Here is a 21153-nt window from a genome sequence, read left to right as displayed (position 1 = left end):
AAGAGACCTTGCTAAGGTGTGTGTCAAAACACTAGTTGGGGAATAATGGGTATTGCAATCCATGAAAGCTCTTGCACCAGTGGCGTGTGTCAATATACTAGTTGGGGGAGAATGGGTATTGCAATCCATGAAAGGTCTTGCACCAGTGGTATGTGTTGGGGATAATGGGTATTGTAATCCATGAAAGCTTTTGCACCAGTGGCGTGTGTCAATATACTAGTTGGGGGATAATGGGTATTGAAATCCATAAAAGGTCTTGCACCAGTGGCTAGGCATTGCAGTCCATAAATGGGACCTTGCTAAGGTGTGTGTCAATACACTAGGTGGGGGATAATGGGCATTGCAATCCATGAAGGGTCTTTATGTCTGTGTATGGAGATGCTGGGCATTTCAGTCCACAGAAGGGACTTTACTGTGGATCACCCTGCTGGTTGAGATTTCCTCAAGCGATCCAGTTGGAGAACGATAGAGCAGAGAAGTTCAACTGCAGAACACAGCCATCTTTTCTATTATTATTCCTCTTTTCCCTCCTTCCCTTCTTCCTGGCATGCGTTTAATTTTAATTTTCTCCTCTTTTTGTGGCAGGTTTTGCCTCCGGATTGGTGCCCATGTACGTGGGGGAGATTGCTCCCACCAACCTGCGGGGGGCGCTAGGCACATTGAATCAGCTGGCCATCGTCATTGGCATCCTCGTCGCTCAGGTCAGGACGCTGGGTGTTGCAGTCCCCAATTTAATTCAATGGGAAATGGATTCTGGGAACAAAAGGAATTTCCTTCAACTCCCTGTATGTGGCCATTATGGGTGGGGATTCTGGGCATTGCAGTCCATAAAAGTGCCCTGCCACGGTCTAGCTGGGGGGATGCTGGATGTTACAATCCATAAAAACAACGTTGCCATGGTCTGCATGTCACACAATTGGATGGGGAATGCTGGGTGTTGTAGTACTCCAATTGACTGCTTCGGTCTGTGTGTATTTGGCTAGGGGATGATGGTAGTGTGTGGCCATGATGACTGGGGATTCTGGGCAATGCAGTCCATAAAAGAGGCTCTGCCACAGTCGGACTGGGGAGATGCTGGGTGTTACAATCCATAAAAACGATGCTGCTATGGTCTGTGTGTCACCGAATTGGATGGGGAATGCTGGGTGTTGTAGTACTCCAATTGACTGCTTCAGTCTGTGTGTATTTGTCTAGGGGATGATAGTGTGTGGCCCTATCAAGGTCTGGATGGGGGCATGCTGGGTGTTACAATCCATAACAAGGACGCTGCCATGGTCTGCGTGTCACCCAATTGAATGGGGAATGCTGGGTGTTGTAGTACTCCAATTGACTGTTTCAGTCTGTGTGTATTTGTCTCGGGGATGATGGTCATGTGTGGCCATGATGACTGGGGATTCTGGGCATTGCAATCCATAAAAAGGGACCCTGCCAAGGTCTGGCTGGGGGGATGCTGGGTGTTACAATCCATAAAAAAGGACACTGCCATGGTCTGTGTGTCACCCAATTGAATGAGGAATGCTGGGTGTTGCAGTACTCCAACTTACTGCTTCAGTCTGTGTGTATTTGTCTAGGGGATGATGGTCATGTGTGGCCATGATGACTGGGGATTCTGGGCATTGCAACCCATTAAAAGGAACCCTTCCAAGGTCTGGCTGAGGGGATGCTGAGTATTAACAATCCATAAAAAGGACGCTGCCTTTTTATGGGTCAATTGGGTCTGCGTGTTACCCAATTGGATGGAGAATCCTGGTTGTGGGAGTACTCCAATTGACTGTTTCAGTCTATGTGTATTTGTCTAGGGGATGATGGTAGTGTGTGGCCAGGTTGACTGGGGATTCTGGGCATTGCAACCCATAAAAAGGGCGTTGCCATGGTCTGCATGTCACCCAGTTGGATGGGGAATGCTGGGTGTTGTAGTACTCCAATTGACTGCTTCAGTCTGTGTGCATTTGTCTAGAGGATGATGGTAGTGTGTGACCATGATAATTGGGGATTCTGGGCATTGCAGTCCATAAAAAGACACTCTGCCAGATTTAGCTGGGGGCATGCTGGGTGTTACAATCCATAAAAAGGATGTTGCCATGGTCTGCATGTCACCCAATTAGATGGGGAATGCTGGGTGTTGTAGTACTCCAAGTGACTGCTTCATCTGTGTGTATTTGTCTAGGGGATGATAGTAGTGTGTGGCCATGATGACTGGGGATTCTGGGCATTGCAGTCCATAAAAAGGGACCCTACCAAGGCCTGGCTGGGGGGATGCTGGATGTTACAATCCATAAAAAGAATACTGCCATGGTCTGCGTGTCACCCAATTGGATGGGGAATGCTGGGTGTTGGAGTACTCCAATTGACTGCTTCAGGCTGTGTGTATCTGTTTAGGGGATGATGATAGTGTGTGGCCATGATGACTGGGGATTCTGGGCATTGCAATCCATAAAAAGGATGCTGCCATGGTCTGCGTGTCACCCAATTGAATGAGGAATGCTGGGTGTTGTAGTACTCCAATTGATTGCTTCAGTCTGTGTGTATTTGTCTAGGAGGTGATGGTAGTGTGTGGTCATGATGACTGGAGATTCTGGGCATTGCAGTCCATAAAAAAGGGACCCTGCCAAGGTCTGGCTGGGGGGATGCTAGGTGTTATAATCCATAAAAAGACGCTGCCATGGTCTGCGTGTCACCCAATTGGATGGGGAATGCTGGGCGTTGCACTACTCCAATTGACTGCTTCAGTGTGTGTATTTGTCTAGGGGATGATAGTAGTGTGTGGCCATGATGACTGGGGATTCTGGGCATTGCAATCCATAAAAAGGACGCTGCTATGGTCTGCGTGTCACCCAATTGGATGGGGAATGCTGGGTGTTGTAGTACTCCAATTGTCTGCTTCAGTCTGTGTGCATTTGTCTAGGATGATGGTAATGTGTGGCCATGATGACTGGAGATTCTGGGCATTGCAGTCCATAAAAAAGGGACCTGGCTGGGGGGATACTGGGTGTTACAATCCATAAAAAGGACGCTGCCATGCTCTGCATGTCACCCAATTGGATGGGGAATGCTGGGTGTTATAGTACTCCAATTGACTGCTTTGGTCTGTGTGTATTTGGCCAGGGGATGATGGGCATTGCAGTCTGCAAAGGGTATCCTGCTAAAGTTTGTGTGGGTTGAGGATACTGGGCATTGTAGTACGGAAAGGGACTCTGCAAAGGGAAGAGTTCAGATTACAATGTGAATTGTAATACATATATGAATTGGGAGGATTTGGGGATTCCAGGTGAGGAGGGGTGTTTCACCTGGCTCTGAATGGACAGGTGTCCCTCATGTCCCCCCTTTCTCCTTCTGCAGGTCTTTGGGCTCGAGAGCCTGTTGGGGACCCCGACTTTGTGGCCCCTCCTGATGGGTTTGAGCGTGGTCCCTTCCGCCCTCCAGCTCCTGCTCTTCCCTTTCTGCCCAGAGAGCCCTCGCTACCTCTACATCATCCGCAACAAGGAGTCCAAGGCCAAAGAGAGTGAGCCTTCCTTCTGCTTTCCTTCCATCCCTCTGCCTCGTTCCTCCTCTCCGTTCTTCTCTCATCCGTTCTTCCAATCTATTGCTTAGCTCAGGTTTATCCGCTCTGGGTTTTAGTCTGAACTTCCAATGACAACACTTCTGGGTGCCCTCTTTTGGGGGAATTAAGCTACCGCACTATAGGTCAGTGCTTCTCAACCTTTGTCCGTAGACACCTCCAAGGTCATGTGGCCAGCATGACTGCGAATTAGACTACTTAGAGATTTCTCAGTTGTTAGACTGATATACCTGGTTATCTCTCTGAACTGTTTGGATCAAAGATATGCCAGGGTAAAGGTAAAGGTTTCCTGGCATTTAGTCTAGTATGATCTTCCTGAGAAGAGTTAAATACTCTTCTCCTTAGTGGTAAAAAATATCCACTAGTATTCAAGCAATGCAAATTAGGTTTCTCAGTTGTTAGACTGATATACCTGGTTATCTCTCTGAACTGTTCGGATCAAAGATACGCCAGTGTAGAGGTAAAGGTTTCCCCTGGCATTTAGTCTAGTATGATTTTCCTGAGAAGAGTTAAATTCTCTTCTCCTTAGTGGTAAATACCTACTAGTATTCAAGCAATGCAAATTAGGTTTCTCCGTTGTTAGACTGATATACCTGGTTATCTCTCTGAACTGTTAGGAACAAAGATATGCCAGGGTAAAGGTAAAGGTTTCCCCTGGCATTTAGTCTAGTATGATCTTCCTGAGAAGAGTTAAATACTCTTCTCCTTAGTGGTAAAAAATACCCACTAGGATTCAAGCAATGCAAATTAGATTTCTCAGTTGTTAGACTGATATACCCGGTTATCTGTCTGAACTGTTCGGATCAAAGATATGCCAGGGTAGAGGTAAAGATTTCCCCTGGCATTTAGTGTAGTATGATTGTAAATACTGCCTGGGTTTGGGGGTGGTTGCCCTTGGCATATCTTCCTGAGAAGAGTTAAATACTCTTCTCCTTAGTGGTAAATATCCACTAGTATTCAAGCAATGCAAAGATATGCCAGGTTAAAGGTAAAGGTTTTTTCCTGACATTAAGACATTAAGTCGTGTCCAACTTTGGGGGTTAGTGCTCAGCTTCATTACTAAACCGAAGAGCCGGCGTTGTCCATAGACACCTCCAAAGTTATGTGGCCTACAGACATTAAGTCATGTCCGACTCTGGGGGTTGGTGCTCATCTCCATTTCTAAGCCGAAGAGCCGGCGTTGTCCATAGACACCTCCAAGGTCATGTGGCCAGCATGACTGCATGGAGTGCCATTACCTTCACTCCAAGAAGTACCTATTGATCTACTCACATTTGTATGTTTTGAAACTGCTAGGTTGGCAGAAGCTGGGGCTAACAGGAACTCACCCCACTCCCTAGATTCGAACCTGCAACTTTTCAGTTAGCAAGTTCAGCAGCTCAGCGGTTTAACCTGCTGCATCATAACCTCTGGCTATTTTATGAGTAATTCATAGGATTGCAGTATGGCACATATATCCATATCCATGTGGAGCATTTGAAGCAGTATGGCACATATATACCATATCCTCTATCTCTAATTTAACGGCCTTGGCTCAATGCTATGCAACCTTGGGATTTGTAGTTTGGAGAGCCATTAAGCTTGAATGAACGCAGGTCACTCCTCTCTGGTCCTTCTCTGCTTCTCCTTCAGGTCTCAGGCGCCTGACGGGGCGCACCGACGTGACGGCCTCCCTGAACGAGATGAAGGAAGAGAAGCGGCGCATGGACCTGGAGCGCAAGGTCTCCATCTTGGAGCTCTTCCGGTCCCGACTCTACCGCCAGCCCCTCCTCATTGCCGTGGTCTTGCAGTTGTCCCAGCAGTTGTCCGGGATCAACGCAGTAAGAGTCCAGGGGAGCATTTGGGGTCCCCAGGCACTAAGTCCTGGGCTTGAGGGTTTTATTTATCACTAGCCGTCCCCTGCCATGCATTGCTGTGGCCCAATCTGTGTATATTTGTTTTGTCTGTGTATATATATATATATATGTATTTGCATATGTGTATGTATGGTTTTGTGCATGCATTGTAATGTATTTTTGGGGGTTTTTTTTGGATTTTTAAGTATCTTCTGCTGTGTTTTTCAGTGTTCTTATGAGTGATGGTCACTCGTCGGCCTGAGAGGTGTCTTGTGTCCAAATTTGGTGTCAATTCGTCCAGTGGTTTTTGAGTTATGTTAATATCATAGAATCAAAGAGTTGGAAGAGACCTCATGGGCCATCCAGTCCAACCCCATTCTGCCAAGAAGCAGGAATATTGCATTCAAATCACCCCTGACAGATGGCCATCCAGCCTCTGTTTCAAAGCTTCCAAAGAAGGAGCCTCCACCACACTCCAGGGCAGAGAGTTCCACTGCTGAACGGCTCTCACAGTCAGGAAGTTCTTCCTCATGTTCAGATGGAATCTCCTCTCTTGTAGTTTGAAGCCATTGTTCCTTTGCATCCTAGTCTCCAGGGAAGCAGAAAACAAGCTTGCTTGCTCCCTCCTCCTTCCTGTGGCTTCCTCTCACATATTTATACATGGCTATCATATCTCCTCTCAGCCTTCTCTTCTTCAGGCTAAACATGCCCAGCTCCTTAAGCCGCTCCTCATAGGGCTTGTTCTCCAGACCCTTGATCATTTTAGTTGCCCTCCTCTGGACACATTCCAGCTTGTCAATATCTCTCTTGAATTGTGGTGCCCAGAATTGGACACAATATTCCAGGTGTGGTCTAACCAAAGCAGAATAGAAGGGTAGCATGACTTCCCTGGACCTAGACACTAGGCTCCTATTAATGCAAAATCCCATTGGCTTTTTATCCCACAAATGAACATTACATAGACTAGCCGTCCCCTGCCATGCATTGCTGTGGCCCACATGGGGGTTCTGTGTGGGACATTTGGCTCATTTCTATCGTTGGTGGGGTTCAGAATGCTTTGTGATTGTAGGTGAACTATAAATCCCAGCAACTACAACTCCCAAATTTCAAGGTTCTATTTTCCCCAAACCCCACCAGTGTTCACATTTGGGGATATTGAGTATTCGTGTAGAGTTTGGTCCAGATCCATCCTTGTTTGAGTCCACAGTGATCTCTGGATGTAAGTGAACTACAACTCCAAAACTCAAGGTCAATGCCCACCCAATCCTTCTAGTGTTTTCTGTTGGTCAGGGGAGTCCTGTGTGGCAGGTTTGGTTCAATTCCATCATTGGTGAGGTTCAGAATGCTTTTTGATTGTAGGTGAACTATAAATCTCAGCAACCACAACTCCCAAATTTCAAGGTTCTATTTTCCCCAAACTCCACCAGCGTTCACATTTGGGCACATTTGGGCATATTGAGTATTTGTGTAGAGTTTGGTCCAGATCCAGATCCATCATTGAGTCCACAGTGCTCTCTGGATGTAGGTGAACTACAACTCCCAAACCAAAGGACACTGCCCACCAAACCACCAAGCATTTTGAACCCCACCAACATTGGAATTGGGCCAAAATTCCCACACAGAACACTTCTGACCAACAGAAAATACTGTTTTTTCTGATGGTCTTTGGCGACCCCTCTGACACCCCCTCTCGACCCCCCCCCCAGGGGTCCTGACCCCCAGGTTGAGAAACATTGACCTAAAGCTTCAGAGAGCTATTTCAGCCTCAAGAGAGTGTGCTTATTCCATCCATTTTTAACATTTACACAAATGATCAGCTGCTGCTAGAAGGGATGAGAGTTTCATCTATGCTGACGATCATGCCATCACCACCCAAGCAGGGAACTTTGAAGTAGTTGAAACGTTTGGGAGTTCATCCCCAAACTACAACAAAAGTCTTTATCTAATTTTATTTCGCCTCTGTAGGTGTTCTATTACTCAACGGACATCTTCACCAAGGCTGGACTGGAGCAGCCCATCTATGCCACCATTGGAGCTGGAGTGGTCAACACCGTCTTCACGGTCATTTCGGTAAGGGTCTCCAATTGCATCAAGGACTGCAGATTTAATGCAGTTTTCCTGGGGAAATGTGTTCGGAGAGGGTTTGCCTTTGCCTCCCTCTGAGGCTGAGAGAGTGTGACTTCTTGAGTATTCCTTCAACCTGAAGCAGAGTTTCCAAACAGTGTCTATTTCAGGCTTGGCCAACTTGGGCCTCCCTCCAGGTGTTTTGGACTCCAACTCCCACCATTCCTAACAGCCTCAGGCCCTTTCCTTTTCCCCCTCAGCCGCTTAAGCGGCTGAGGGGGAAAAGGAAGGGGCCTGAGGCTGTTAGGAATGGTGGGAGTTGGAGTCCAAAGCACCTGGAGGAAGGCCCAAGTTGGCCCATGCCTGGTCTATAGTATGTGAGCCATACTTGCAATAGACAGCCAATGCAGGAGCTTCTTTCCAAAGGAAGGCTTCATCTTTTGTTGCAGCTATTGACAGTATACACTGATTCTGTTGGCGTTCTTATGTACACTTGCGTGACGTAATGTTCCATTCATGCATTCATTATTGTGTACACCTGATGCAAACCTAACTTCAGGGTTACATTCTCACTGAGCTTAATCCCCATCACTGTGACTCAGCACTTGCAACACTTAAAGTAACCCATCTTTAAAATAAGTTAGTATATTTTAACACTCCAACATGACTTTGCCCAAGTTCAACCAGTGGGTTTCCATGGCTGAGTGGGGATTCGAACCCAGGTCTCCAGAGGCTCATCATGGATCCTCTGGGGAGGCCCTGCTCTCCGTCCCGCCACTGTCATAGGCATGATTGGTGAGGATGAGAGACAGGGCCTTCTCGGTGATTGCACCCTTGGCTATGGAACTCCTTTCCTGGTGAGAGCAGGTTGGCCCCCTCCCTCCTGTCCTTCAGAAGGATGGTAAAAACTTGGCTTTGAGCCATAATAATAATAATAATAATAATAATAATAATAATAATAATCTCTAGCACAAGCCAGTAAAGGTGGTCCCAGTGGAACTGTAATGACCATATGGCATATAGTGACACCAAAATCCCCAATACAAATACGTGACATGAAAAATACAATGAAAAAGATGCAACTGCTCTCAAACAGAAAATATCTCCATCTGTTATCAATCCCAATGTCTGCAAGCTTCAGGGGTGCAAGTCCTGTCAAGGTCCAAACAGGATGAAAATCCTCCAATACAAAGAGTGAAAAGGTCCAGTTGCAGATATAATATTAGTGCAACAGGGGTGCCCGGGTATTTTTACACTGGTTCGGGGAAAAAACTTCCCTTCTCCAAGTAATAAGGTGATCTGCAACTACAAGTAATGACTCACATCTAACAAGACATAGTATAACAAGGATTAATTGCTTGTTAGACTGCATAGACTGTATTTTATCTGTTTATGAACTATAAATCCCAGCAACTACAACTCCCAAATACAAGGTCTATTTTCCACAAACTCCACCAGTATTCCCATTTGGGCATATTGAGAATTCGTGTCAAGTTTAGTCCAGATTCATCATTGCTTAGACCAGATTCATCATTGAGAGTCCACAGTGCTCTCTGGATGTAGGTGAACTACAACTCCAAAACTCAAGGTCAATGCCCACCAAGCCCTTCCAGTGTTTTCTGTTGGTTGTGGGGGTTTTGTGTGGGAAGTCTTGCCCAATTCTATCATTGGTGGGGTTCAGAATGCTCTTTGATTGTAGGTGAACTATAAATCCCAGCAACTACAACTCCCAAATGTCAAGGTCTATTGTTCCCCAAACTCCTGTTCATATTTAGACATTTTGAGAATGTGTGCCAAATTTGGTCCAGATCCAACATTGTTTGAGTCCACAGTGCTCTCTGGATGTAGGTGAAATACAACTCCAAAACTCAAAGCCAATGCCAACCAAACCCTTTCAGTATTTTCTATTGGTCATGGGAGTTCTGTGTGCCAAGTTTGATTCAGTTTCATCATTGGTGGAGTTCAGAATGCTATTTGATTGTAGGTGAACTATAAATCCCAGCAACTACAACTCCCAAATGACAAAATCAATCCCCCCCAACCCCACCAGTATTCAAATTTTTAGTGTATCGGGTATTTGTGCCAAATGTGGTCCAGTGAATGAAAATACATCCTGCATATCGGATATTTATATGATGATGTAGCAAAATTACAGTTATGAAGTAGCAACGAAAGTAATGTTATGGTTGGGGGTCACCACAACATGAGGAACTGGATTAAGGGGTCGCGGCACCAGGAAGATTGAGAAGCACTGCTTGAGTGTCTTGCTGCCTTCCTCCTTTATGACTCTCATGTTTCCTCTTCGGCAGGTGTTCATGGTGGAGTGGGCAGGGCGGCGGACCTTGCACCTGCTGGGCCTCTTTGGCATGAGCATATGCGCCATCCTCATGATGATCTCTCTCCTCTTACTGGTAAGCATGGGGCAAAGATTGCCCTCCAGCCTACAATAGGAAGGGACCTCCAAGGGCCATCCAGTCCAACCTCCTTCTGACAAGTCCACCTTGTGTCCAGCTAAGACTAAAATCCATCGCTGTCTCTTTCCCTCCGGCAACAGGAGAGTGTGCCCTCGATTGGCTATCTCAGCATGGTGGCCATCTTTGGCTTTGTGGCCTTCTTTGAGATCGGGCCGGGCCCCATCCCCTGGTTCATCGTGTCCGAGCTCTTCAGCCAAGGCCCGCGTCCAGCTGCTGTGGCTGTGGCTGGCTTCGCCAACTGGACCTGCAACTTCATCATCGGCATGAGCTTCCCCTCCATCGCGGTGAGTTTTTGGTTGCATCCACATTGCAGGAGGAATGCAGTTTGACACCACTTGAACCGCCATGGTTCAAGTGGTGTCGAATGCTATCGAACACTGTATGTATGTATGTATGTATGTATGTATGTATGTATGTATGCATTTCCATCCGTCCGTCTGCCTATCCATCATCCATCTGTCAATCCATCCATTTGCTCCTTATCTGTTTATCTATCCATCCATTCATCTGCCCCATAGCTACCTATCTACGTATCCATTAATCCATCCGTCCATATGTCCATCCATGCATCCATCTGTCCCTCTATCTATATCTATCTATCTATCTATCTATCTATCTATCTATCTATCTATCTATCTATCTATCCATCCATCCATCCATCCATCCATCTGCCCATGTATCTACCTTTCTATCCATTCATTCATTCATCCATCCATCCATCCATCTGTCCCTGTATCTACCTGTCTGTCTGTCTGTCTGGCCGGCCAGCTGACCATCCAAGCATGCATTCATCCATCCATCAATCTGCACCTATATCTATCTGTCTGTCCATCCGTCAATCCATCCATCCATCCATCTATCCATCTACTCCTGTGTCTACCTGTCCATCCTTCCATCCATCCATCTGCCCCATCATTCCATCCATTTATCCATCTGCCTCATTTATCCATCTGCCCACATCCATCTATCTGCCCCATCCATCCATCCATCTGCCCCATCCATCCATCTATCCATCTGCCCCATCCATCCATCCGCCCATATCCATCCATCTATCCATCTGTCCCCATCCATCCATCCATCTATCTGCCCCATCCATCCATCCATCCATCTGCCCCGTCCATCTATCCATCCATCTATCTATCTGCCCCATCCATCCATCCATCCATCCATCCATCCATCTGCCCATGTATCTACCCACCTACCTACCTACCTATCCATCCATCAAACTACCTATCAATCAATCTACCTATCTTACCCACTGACCCACCCACCCATCTGTCTATCTATCCATCCATCCATCCATCCATCCATCCATCCATCCATCCATCGATCAACCTATCTCCCACTCCACCTATCTGTCTGCTTGTCCGTCTGTCCGTCTGTCTATTTACCCATCCATCTATCCATCCTATCTATCTAAAATTGTAGTTTTCCAAGTCCTATCTATCTATCTATCTGTCTGTCTGTCTGTCTATCTATCTATCTATCTATCTATCTATCTATCTATCTATCTACTTCTGGATGTATTTGTACCTATATACTGCATTTTCTTGAGCCCAATGCGCCATCGGATCTAATGCACACCTCAATTTTCAAAATCCTGAAACCAAAACACAAAAAAAGGTATTTGCTGTCGAATGTATTGCAGAGTGACAGAAGGGGTGCTCTTTGTGCTTTGGCCCAAAAAAGTATGCCTTCCAGTGGCTGCCTGCTTACCCCATGGCTGTGAACGCCAGAGTTTCCAGCAACAGAAAGGAAGACCTTGGGGTGCATCTATGCTGTGGAATGAATCTCTTTTAACTGCCTTGGCTCAATGTTATGAGGTCATATAGTTTGACAAGGTCTGGTTAGCCTTCTCTGCCAAAGGATGCTGATGCCTCACCAAACTACAAATCCCAGCATAGCATAGAGCTGTGGCAATTATATTTGAGGGGACATCCTGAAGCAGCTTCCCCTTTTGCTTTGGCTCAGCACTACCATTACCACATTATGTGCATCTAAGGCACACCCTAATTTTGGCAAGGTCATTGAGCCAAAGGAAGGCGAGCATTAGCTTTGAGTAAATATGGTACTAAAGGTGTTTGACAAGGAGTAGCATGTACATGGATTTGCCAACCCTTTCACCTCCTGCCTGCCTCAGTTGCACAGAGATTACATCAGCTCTTTCCCAACCCAATCCAGAGGTGTTGCAATACCATTCCCATCTACCCACTGGAGATACTGGGAGTTCTCTGTAAGCAATGTTGCCTTTTCAGGTGACATGTTTCTCTAAATCCCCTTGGGTGGGGCACACTCTCTCAGCCTCTGAGGAAGGCCATAGCAAGGCGACTCTGACGATGAAAAGCTAAGTGGGAAACGGCTTGCAGGCATGCAACAAACTGGCTTTTCCTGGCATTGCTTTGCACTGAGCGCGGAACTAAACAAAAGAGCACTCTTGGAATCTGTGCAAAAGAGCAACCTGGGTCAGAGGTCGGTGAGTCACCAGCAGCAGGGCGAGGCTGAGACAGAACAGAGCCTCCAGTCAAGCATGAGTCTGCATTCTGGAAGGGACCGGTTGCATGCAGAGAGATCATACACACGCACACACACACACACACCTCTATACAGATTTCTCATACACACACACACAGTAGACTCTCAGTTAACCCATGGCAGTCATGGAGATAGAAGTGTCACTCCAACCATATAAATATATACATTGGCTAGCATAGGGAAAGGTTGACAAGTTTGCCTGGGCAAACATGGGCAAACTTGGGCCCTCCAGGTGTTTTGGACTTCAACTCCCACAATTCCTAATAGCCTCATCCCCTCAGATGGATGGATAAATGTTTAGAAAGATAGATATAGGGGCAGATGGTTGGATGGATGGATGGATAGATAGATAGAAAGAGGGACAGATGGATCGATGGACAGATAAATACAGGGGCCAATGGATGAATAAATAGATAGACAGACAGATAGGTAGATACAGGGGTAGATGGATACATGCATGGATAGACAGATTGGCAGATGGACAGACAGACAGACAGACAGACAGACAGACAGATAGATAGATACAGCAGCAGATAGATGGATGGACAGACAGACAGATAGAGGAACAGATGGGTGGATGGAGAGATAGGTAGATGCAGTGCCAGATGGATGGATGGGTAGATATAGGGACAGATGGATCAATGGATAGACAGGTAGATACAGGGACAGATGGAGGAATAAATAGACAGGCAGATAGATACAGGGGCAGATGGATGCATGCATGGATAGACAGATTGGCGGATGGACAGACAAACTGATGGATGGATAGATGGATAGAAAGGTAGATACAGGGACGGATGGATTGATGGATGGATAGATAGAAAGATGGATGGATGGATTGATGGATGGATAGATAGATGGATGGATGGATGGATGGATGGACGGACGGACGGACGGACGGACGGACAGACGGACAGATAGAGGGACGGATGGATAGATAGAAAGGTAGATACAGTGATGGATGGATGGATAGATAGATAGATAGATAGATAGATAGATAGATAGATAGAGGGACAGATGGATAGATGGATGGACAGACAGACATATGGACAGATAGAGGAACGGATGGATGGATGGACGGACGGACGGATAGAAAGGTAGATACAGGGACAGATGGATGGATGGATAGATAGACAGACATACAGACAGGGACATATATACACACACACATATATTAGAGTGATTAACCAACAAGAAGGGGCGGGCGAATTGCAACATTCACACTTGCTTCAAACAGACAAGGGTTCTTTCCTCCCACCCTGGACATTATTCCACAGGGATGTATACATTCCACTTGCCTCATTTCCAACAGAGCTCTAAACAAACCTCTAAGGATGTGTGGCCACAGATGCAGGTGAAACGTCAGGAGAGAATGCTACCCAAAAAACACCCAACAACCAAGTGATTCCGGCCATGAAAGCCTTTGACAACCCAATGTAGTAGGATGTTTGTAACTTGTGGGCGGCCTGTATAGATGCGCTCCAAGTGACCAGAAGTACATAAACCAAGACTATATCTCCTTGGATCCCATAGGGCCACATTTAACCACAGCTGTATGCAGTGGAACCCTGGCAGTTGTAGTTTTCCAAGTCCTTCAGCCTTTTCTGCCAAATGGTGCAAACTATAACTCCTAGGATCCCATAACATTGTGACATGGAAGTTCAAGTGCTGCATTCAGTTGCACAGTTTAGATGCAGCCCTTGCGAAACTATATCTCCTGGATTCTACACCAATTTAAGTGGTGTTTAAACTGCATTTAATTCCACGCTGTAGATGCAGCCCTTGTAAAACTACACATTCTAGGATTCCAGAGCAGTTAAAGCCACATTTAGTTGCACGGTGTAGATGCAGCCCTTGTAAAACTATATCTCCTGGATTCTACACCAATTTAAGTGCTGTTTAAACTGCATTTAATTCCACGCTGTAGATGCAGCCCTTGTAAAACTACACATTCTAGGATTCCAGAGCAGTTAAAGCCACATTTAGTTGAACGGTGTAGATGCAGCCCTTGTAAAACTATATCTCCTGGATTCTACACCAATTTAAGTGGTGTTTAAACTGCATTGAATTCCACACTGTAGATGCAGCCCTTGTAAAACTACACATTCTAGGATTACAGAGCAGTTAAAGCCACATTTAGTTGCACAGTGTAGATGCAGCCCTTGTAAAACTATATCTCCTGGATTCTACACCAATTTAAGTGGTGTTTAAACTGCATTTAATTACACACTGTAGATGCAGCCCTTGTAAAACTACATATTCTAGGATTCCAGAGCAGTTAAAGCCACATTTAGTTGCACGGTGTAGATGCAGCCCTTGTAAAACTATATCTCCTGGATTCTACACCAATTTAAGTGGTGTTTAAACTGCATTTAATTCCACACTGTAGATGCAGCCCTTGTAAAACTACACATTCTAGGATTCCAGAGCAGTTAAAGCCACATTTAGTTGCACGGTGTAGATGCAGCCCTTGTAAAACTATATCTCCTGGATTCTACACCAATTTAAGTGCTGTTTACACTGCATTTAATTCCACACTGTAGATGCAGCCCTTGTAAAACTACACATTCTAGGTTTCCAGAGCCGTTAAAGCCACATTTAGTTGCACGGTGTAGATGCAGCCCTTGTAAAACTATATCTCCTGGATTCTACATCAATTTAAGTGGTGTTTAAACTGTCTTTCCTGTGTTTGCAGGACGCCTGCGGCCCGTACGTCTTCCTCCTCTTTGCCCTCCTCCTCTGGGCCTTTGCCATCTTCACGTACCTGAAGGTCCCGGAGACGAGGGGTCGCACCTTTGATGACATCGCGGCCACCTTCCGCCGGACACCCTCCTTGCTGGACCGCGAGATCAAGCCGTACACGGAACTGGACGAACTCAGTCCGGACAACCACGAGTGAAGGGGAGAACCCTTCTGGGGGAAAAAGGTGGACGATGGGACGTGCCCAAGGCCAGCAGGGAACCGAGCAGGGGAGTGTGGGCTGCGGAGTCGGAGGGCGAGGAGAACCCGGTTCTGCCCAAGCACTTTATCTCGAGAGAGAGAGAGTTGTCCGGCCTGTGTTCGGTCAAACCGATTTTTCCTTTAGGTCAGTTTTAGTCGGGATGTATGGTTTTTTGGATTTTTTCTTCTTTTTTAACAAAAAGGGAAATATTTTATTTAATTTTCAATTTTAATGTTATTTTTATTGGAAAGACAGGTTTATAGAGAGATATAGAGTGTGACACCACTTGGACTGGCGGGACTCAATGCTATGGAATCCTAGGAGATGTAGTTTTGCAAGGGCTGCATCTACACTATGCAATGAAATACGGCTTTAACTGCTATGGATTCCTGGGAAATACAGTTTTAGAAGGGCTGCAGTTACACTGTACAATTAAATGCGGCTTTAACTTCTATGGATTCCTGGGAGATATAGTTTTACAGGAGCTACATCTACACTGTGCAACTAAATGCGGCTTTAACTGCTCTGGAATCCTAGAATGTGTAGTCTTACAAGGGCTGCATCTACAGTGTGGAAGTAAATGCAGGTTAAACACCACTTAAATTGGTGTAGAATCCAGGAGATATAGTTTTGCAAGGGCTGCATCTACACTGTGCAACTAAATGCGGTTTTAAGTGCTCTGGAATCCTAGAATGTGTAGTTTTACAAGGGCTGCATCTACACTATGGAATTAAATCCAGTTTAAACACCACTTAAATTGCTATAGAATCCAGGAGATATAGTTTTACAAAGGCTTCATCTCCACTGTGCAACTAAATGCGGCTTTAACTGCTCTGGAATCCTAGAATGTGTAGTTTTACAAGGGCTGCATCTACAGTGTGGAATTAAATGCAGTTTAAACACCACTTAAATTGGTGTAGAATCCAGGAGATATAGTTTTACAAGGGCTGCATCTACACTGTGCAACTAAATGCCGCTTTAACAGCTATGGAATCCCAGGATATGTAGTTTTACAAGGGCTGCATCTACACTGTGGAATTAAATCCAGTTTAAACACCACTTAAATTGCTATAAAATCCCAGGAGACATAGTTTTCCAAGAACTGCATCTACACTGTGGAACTGAATGCAGTTCGACAGCACTTGAACTTCCACATTGCAATGTTTTGGGACCTTAGGAGTTATAGTTTGCACCATTTGGCAGAAAAGGCTGAAGGATTTGGAAAACTGCAACTGCCAGGGTTCCACTGCATTCAGCTGTGGTTAAATGTGGCCCTATGGGATCCAAGGAGATATAGTTTTCCAAGGACTGCATCAACACTGTAGAATTGAATGCTGTATGACAGGACTTGAACTTGCACGTTGCAATGTTATGGGATCCTAGGAGTTATAGTTTGCACCATTTGGCAGAAAAGGCTGAAGGACTTGGAAAACTACAATTGCCAGGGTTCCACTGCATTCAGCTGTGGTTAAATATGGCCCTATGGAATCCAAGGAGATATAGTTTTACAAGGACTGCATTTACACTGTGGAATTAAATGCGGCTTTAACAGCTATGTAATCCTGGGAGATATAGTTTCATAAGGGTTGCATCTACACTGTGGAATTAAAAGCGGCTTTAACTACTATGGAATCCCAGGATATGTAGTTTTACAAGGGCTACATCTACGCTGTGGAATTAAACAAGGCTTTAATTGCTATGGAATCCTGGGATATGTAGTTTTTAGAAGGGCTGCATCCACACTGTAGAATTAAATGCAGTTTACACCCCGCTTAAATTGATGTAGAATCCCAGGAAATGTAATTTTCTAAGGGCTGCGTCTACACTGTGCAATTAAATGCAGTTTAAACCATACTTAAATTGATGTAGAATCCCAGGAGATGTAATTTTCCAAGGGCTGCATCTACACTGTGGAATTAAATGCAGTTTAAACACCAGTTATATTGCTGTAGAATCCCGGGAGATGTAGTTTTCCAAGGGCTGCATCTACACTGTGGAATTAAATGCAGTTTAAACACCAGTTACATTGCTGTAGAATCCCGGGAGATGTAGTTTTCCAAGAACTGCATCAACACTGTAGAATCGAATGCTGTATGGCAGCACTTGAAATTCCATGTCTCAGTGTTATGGGTTCCTGGGAGTTATAGTTTGCACCATTTGGAAGAAAAAGCTGGAGGCCTTGGAAAACTATAACTGCCAATAGAACTGAAACCTCTGAAGGTGAGTTAGGAATGCCAGTGCGACTTCGAAACCTCCTTCTTCTCTGAGATTTCGGTTATTTATATGTTGTGCCGGTTTGAGACCAGAGTGCTCCTGAACATGTGCAGAGTACCTTTTTCCCTCCACCACTCATTGTACTTCGGAAACCACAGCTCGCCTGGCGCACATCTTTGTATTGTTATTATATTATTTTGGGATGGGGGGGGGGGTGTTTGTTTATGTATTTCAGGGACTCCTGGTCTCAAGGAGAAAAAGGAGATTTTTCTATACGGTTTTCCTGTTTTGTGTAGCCGCCCACACAAGGCCGAAGGAAGGAAAGAGCATTGCCCTTGGGAGGAAAGGAGATATAGTTCCTTTCCAAGGGGCAGGGTAACAAATCCCAGCACAGACGGAGTATGGTATTAGCACTGAATTCCTTTTCCCAGCATCCATGGACAGAACACAAAGCATAATTTGGAACTGCATTGAATTCCCTTTTGGATGCCAGTTCCTAGCATCCAGGACCGGAGCATAAAGTACGAGGGAGGGTTGAATGAAAAGTAATGCCTCCACCTTCGTAACTCCTCAACAGATGGCAATACTGGTATGTGGCAGGTACTGGCTTGTTCAGTAGACATATACACATATATAAATACACGAAACAAATATACACAGACTGGGCCACAGCAACGCATGGCAGGGAACAGCTAGTGTTTGCATAATTATAGATTCCAATTGTACTGAAAGGCTTTTAATGTCTCCTTGTTGGAGAGAAAAGTGGGGTATAAATAACAATAACAACATGAGGAAGAATGTCCTAATTGTGAGGGAGAACTGTTCAGCAGTGGAACTCTCTGCCGTGGAGTGTGATGGAGGTTCCTTCTTTGGAGGCTTTTAAGCAGAGGCTGGGTGGCCATCTGTCGGGGGTGCTTTGAATGTGATTTTCCTGCTTCTTGGCAGAGTGGGGTTGGACTGGATGGCCTTCCAGGTCTCTTCCAACTCATTGATTCTATGAGGGTTGAATGAAAAGTAATACCTCCACCTTCTGTACAGATGGCTGTACTGGTATGCGGCAGCTACTGGCTTGTTCAGTAGACTCTCCTCTACAGTTCCATTTCGGCGGGAAGCCTTAGCGTTGGACGGTTGTGTTGTTAAAGTGCAAAGTATGAAACCCTGCGCAGATGGTCGGTCAATGCAACTTAAGCAACGTATGCGGCAGGTACTATCTTGTTCAGTAGACTCTCCTCTACAGTTCCATTTCGGCGAGAAGCCTTAGCATTGAACGGTTGTATTGCTAAAGTGCGAAGTATGGAACCCTGTGCAGACGGTCGGTCAATGCGACTTAAGCAATGTATGTGGCAGCTACTGGCTTGTTCAGTAGACTCTCCTCTACAGTTCCATTTTGGCGAGAAGCCTTTGCATTGGACGGTTGTGTTGTTAAAGTGCGAAGTATGGAACCCTACGCAGATGGTCAATGCGACTTAAGCAATGTATGCGGCAGGTACTGGCTTGTTCAGTAGACTCTCCTCTACAGTTCTGTTTTGGCGGAAAACCTTCATATTGAACAGTTGTGTTGTTAAAGTGCGAAGTATGGAACCCTGCGCAGATGGTCGGTCAATGCAATTTAAGCAACTTATGCGGCAGCTACTGGCTTGTTGAGTAGACTCTCCTCTACAGTTCCATTTTGGCGGGAAGCTTTAGCATTGGACGGTTGTGTTGTTAAAGTGTGAAGTATGGAACCCTGCGCAGACGGTTGGTCAATACGACTTAAGCAACGTGCAGTCATTGAATTCTTGACAGCAGAAGGAGTCACCCCAAAGGAGATTCCATCTGAACATGAGGAAGAACTTCCTGACTGTGAGAGCCGTTCAGCAGTGGAACTCTCTGTCTCGGAGCGTGTTGGAGGCTCCTTCTTTGGAAGCTTTTAAACAGAGGCTGGATGGCCATCTGTCAGGGTGATTTGAATGCAATATTCCTGCTTCTTGGCTGAATGGGGTTAGACTGGATGGCCCATGAGGTCTCTTCCAACTCTAGGATTCTATGATTCTATGAGATTCATCGGAGAATGCAAGCTGTAGATAGTGATTGTGTTGATGTGAGTCCTGTGCATCGTTGGGCAAGTCAGTTTAAAGATGTTGAGGTGAGAACATCTGACTTGCATGACAAACAAAGAGTTGGGCGTCCTGTGACAGCAACCACCGAGTTTCACAAGCAAAAGGTTAACAGATTGATTCAGGACGACCGGCATATCACTCAGAGAGAAATTTCACGCATAATTGGCATTTCCCAAGAACGTGTGGGTCACATTATTGCTTTGCTTGGCTGTCAGAAGATCTGTGCACAATGGGTACCCAGGATGCCGACATTGGTTGCGGAAACAGATTGTCGACTTCTTCCGCGACGGCTTTAGAAAACCTGTTCATCGTTGGCTGAAATGTATCCAATGGTCCGGTGATTATGTGGGAAAGTGAATAGTGGTCGTTAAAGAGCACATTCTAAGGATCATTTCCGCGTTTGATTTATTAAAATATTCCCATCCAAACCCAAGCAACGAAGGTGGAGGCATTACTTTTCATTCAACCCTCGTATTTGCCATTAATTTCCTTTTGGATTACAATTCCCAGCATCAGTGGATGGATTTTGGCAGGCCTGGGCAAACTTTGGCCCTTCAAGTGTTTTGGCTGTTAGGAATTGTGGTAGTTGAAGTCAAAAACACCTGGAGGGTCAAAGTTTGCCCATGTTTGGCTTAGGAATTGGTTTTTATATTTTTCTTAACGATATGGAATTATGGGAACTGTAGTTCTACACCAAAGGGTGTTGGAATTTTCAGCCTTTCTCAAGACGACAATTTTCCAAACATCACTCAAGGGCTGGCCATCGTGTGCCTTTCCACACATTGGGACTGCAACTCCCAGCATCCCTAGAGGTGAGGACTGATGGGAGTTGCAGTCCTGAAACTAACTGTTGAATCTATGATACAGATTTATTGCTGCCTATTTGGGGATTGGAAGGAATTGGTTTTTATATTAATACTTCCTTTGCTGAAGATTAATCACTTTGATCTCATTGTGTGGCACATGGGCTTTGTAGTGGTGGCGATGGGGATGTTTTGGGATTTGTTTGCTGAGAAACGCAATGGTGAGTAAATCCCAGGATTTCTTGAGGGACATGTTCAATGTATTTTCGAAGGCTCCCATGGCTGGAATCACTGGGTTGTTGTAGGTTTTTTGGGCTATATGGCCATGTTCTAGAAGCATTCTCTCCTGACGTTTTGCCTGCAACTATGGCAAGCATCCTCAGTGGTTGTGAGGTCTGTTGTGAGGTCACAACCTCTTAGGATGCCTGCCATAGATGCAGGCGAAACGTCAGGAGAGAATGCTTTTGAAACATGGCCAGACAGCCCGAAAAACCTACAACAACCCATCTCTAATGTTGAATCGATGCAGTGTGACCCCACTTGAACTGCCATGGCTCAATGGTATGGAATGATGGGAACTGTAGTTCCATATCAAAGAGTGTCGGAGTCTTCCTTCAGCCTTTCTCAAGATG

The 21153-nt window shown here is 45.5% G+C and overlaps 1 protein-coding gene across 1 annotated transcript in view; it reads left to right on the top strand.

Annotated features, from left to right (window-relative positions):
- SLC2A4 (solute carrier family 2 member 4) overlaps positions 1–17342 on the top strand; it is a 35016-nt gene extending 17674 nt beyond the window's left edge. The window contains exons 5-11 of the mRNA XM_067469694.1: positions 586–701; positions 3340–3502; positions 5192–5379; positions 7360–7464; positions 9768–9869; positions 10013–10216; positions 15160–17342. Of these exons, the coding sequence (XP_067325795.1) occupies positions 586–701; positions 3340–3502; positions 5192–5379; positions 7360–7464; positions 9768–9869; positions 10013–10216; positions 15160–15363 (1082 nt within the window). The 3' untranslated portion in view covers positions 15364–17342. The remainder of the gene's footprint in view (positions 1–585; positions 702–3339; positions 3503–5191; positions 5380–7359; positions 7465–9767; positions 9870–10012; positions 10217–15159) is intronic.
- Positions 17343–21153: the final 3811 nt, after the last annotated feature.

This window comes from Anolis sagrei, chromosome 6, assembly GCF_037176765.1.
Source record: "Anolis sagrei isolate rAnoSag1 chromosome 6, rAnoSag1.mat, whole genome shotgun sequence".
NCBI classification, from domain to species: domain Eukaryota; kingdom Metazoa; phylum Chordata; class Lepidosauria; order Squamata; family Dactyloidae; genus Anolis; species Anolis sagrei.
Note: the sequence above shows the minus strand (reverse complement) of the source record. Positions and strands in the feature narration are given on the sequence as shown.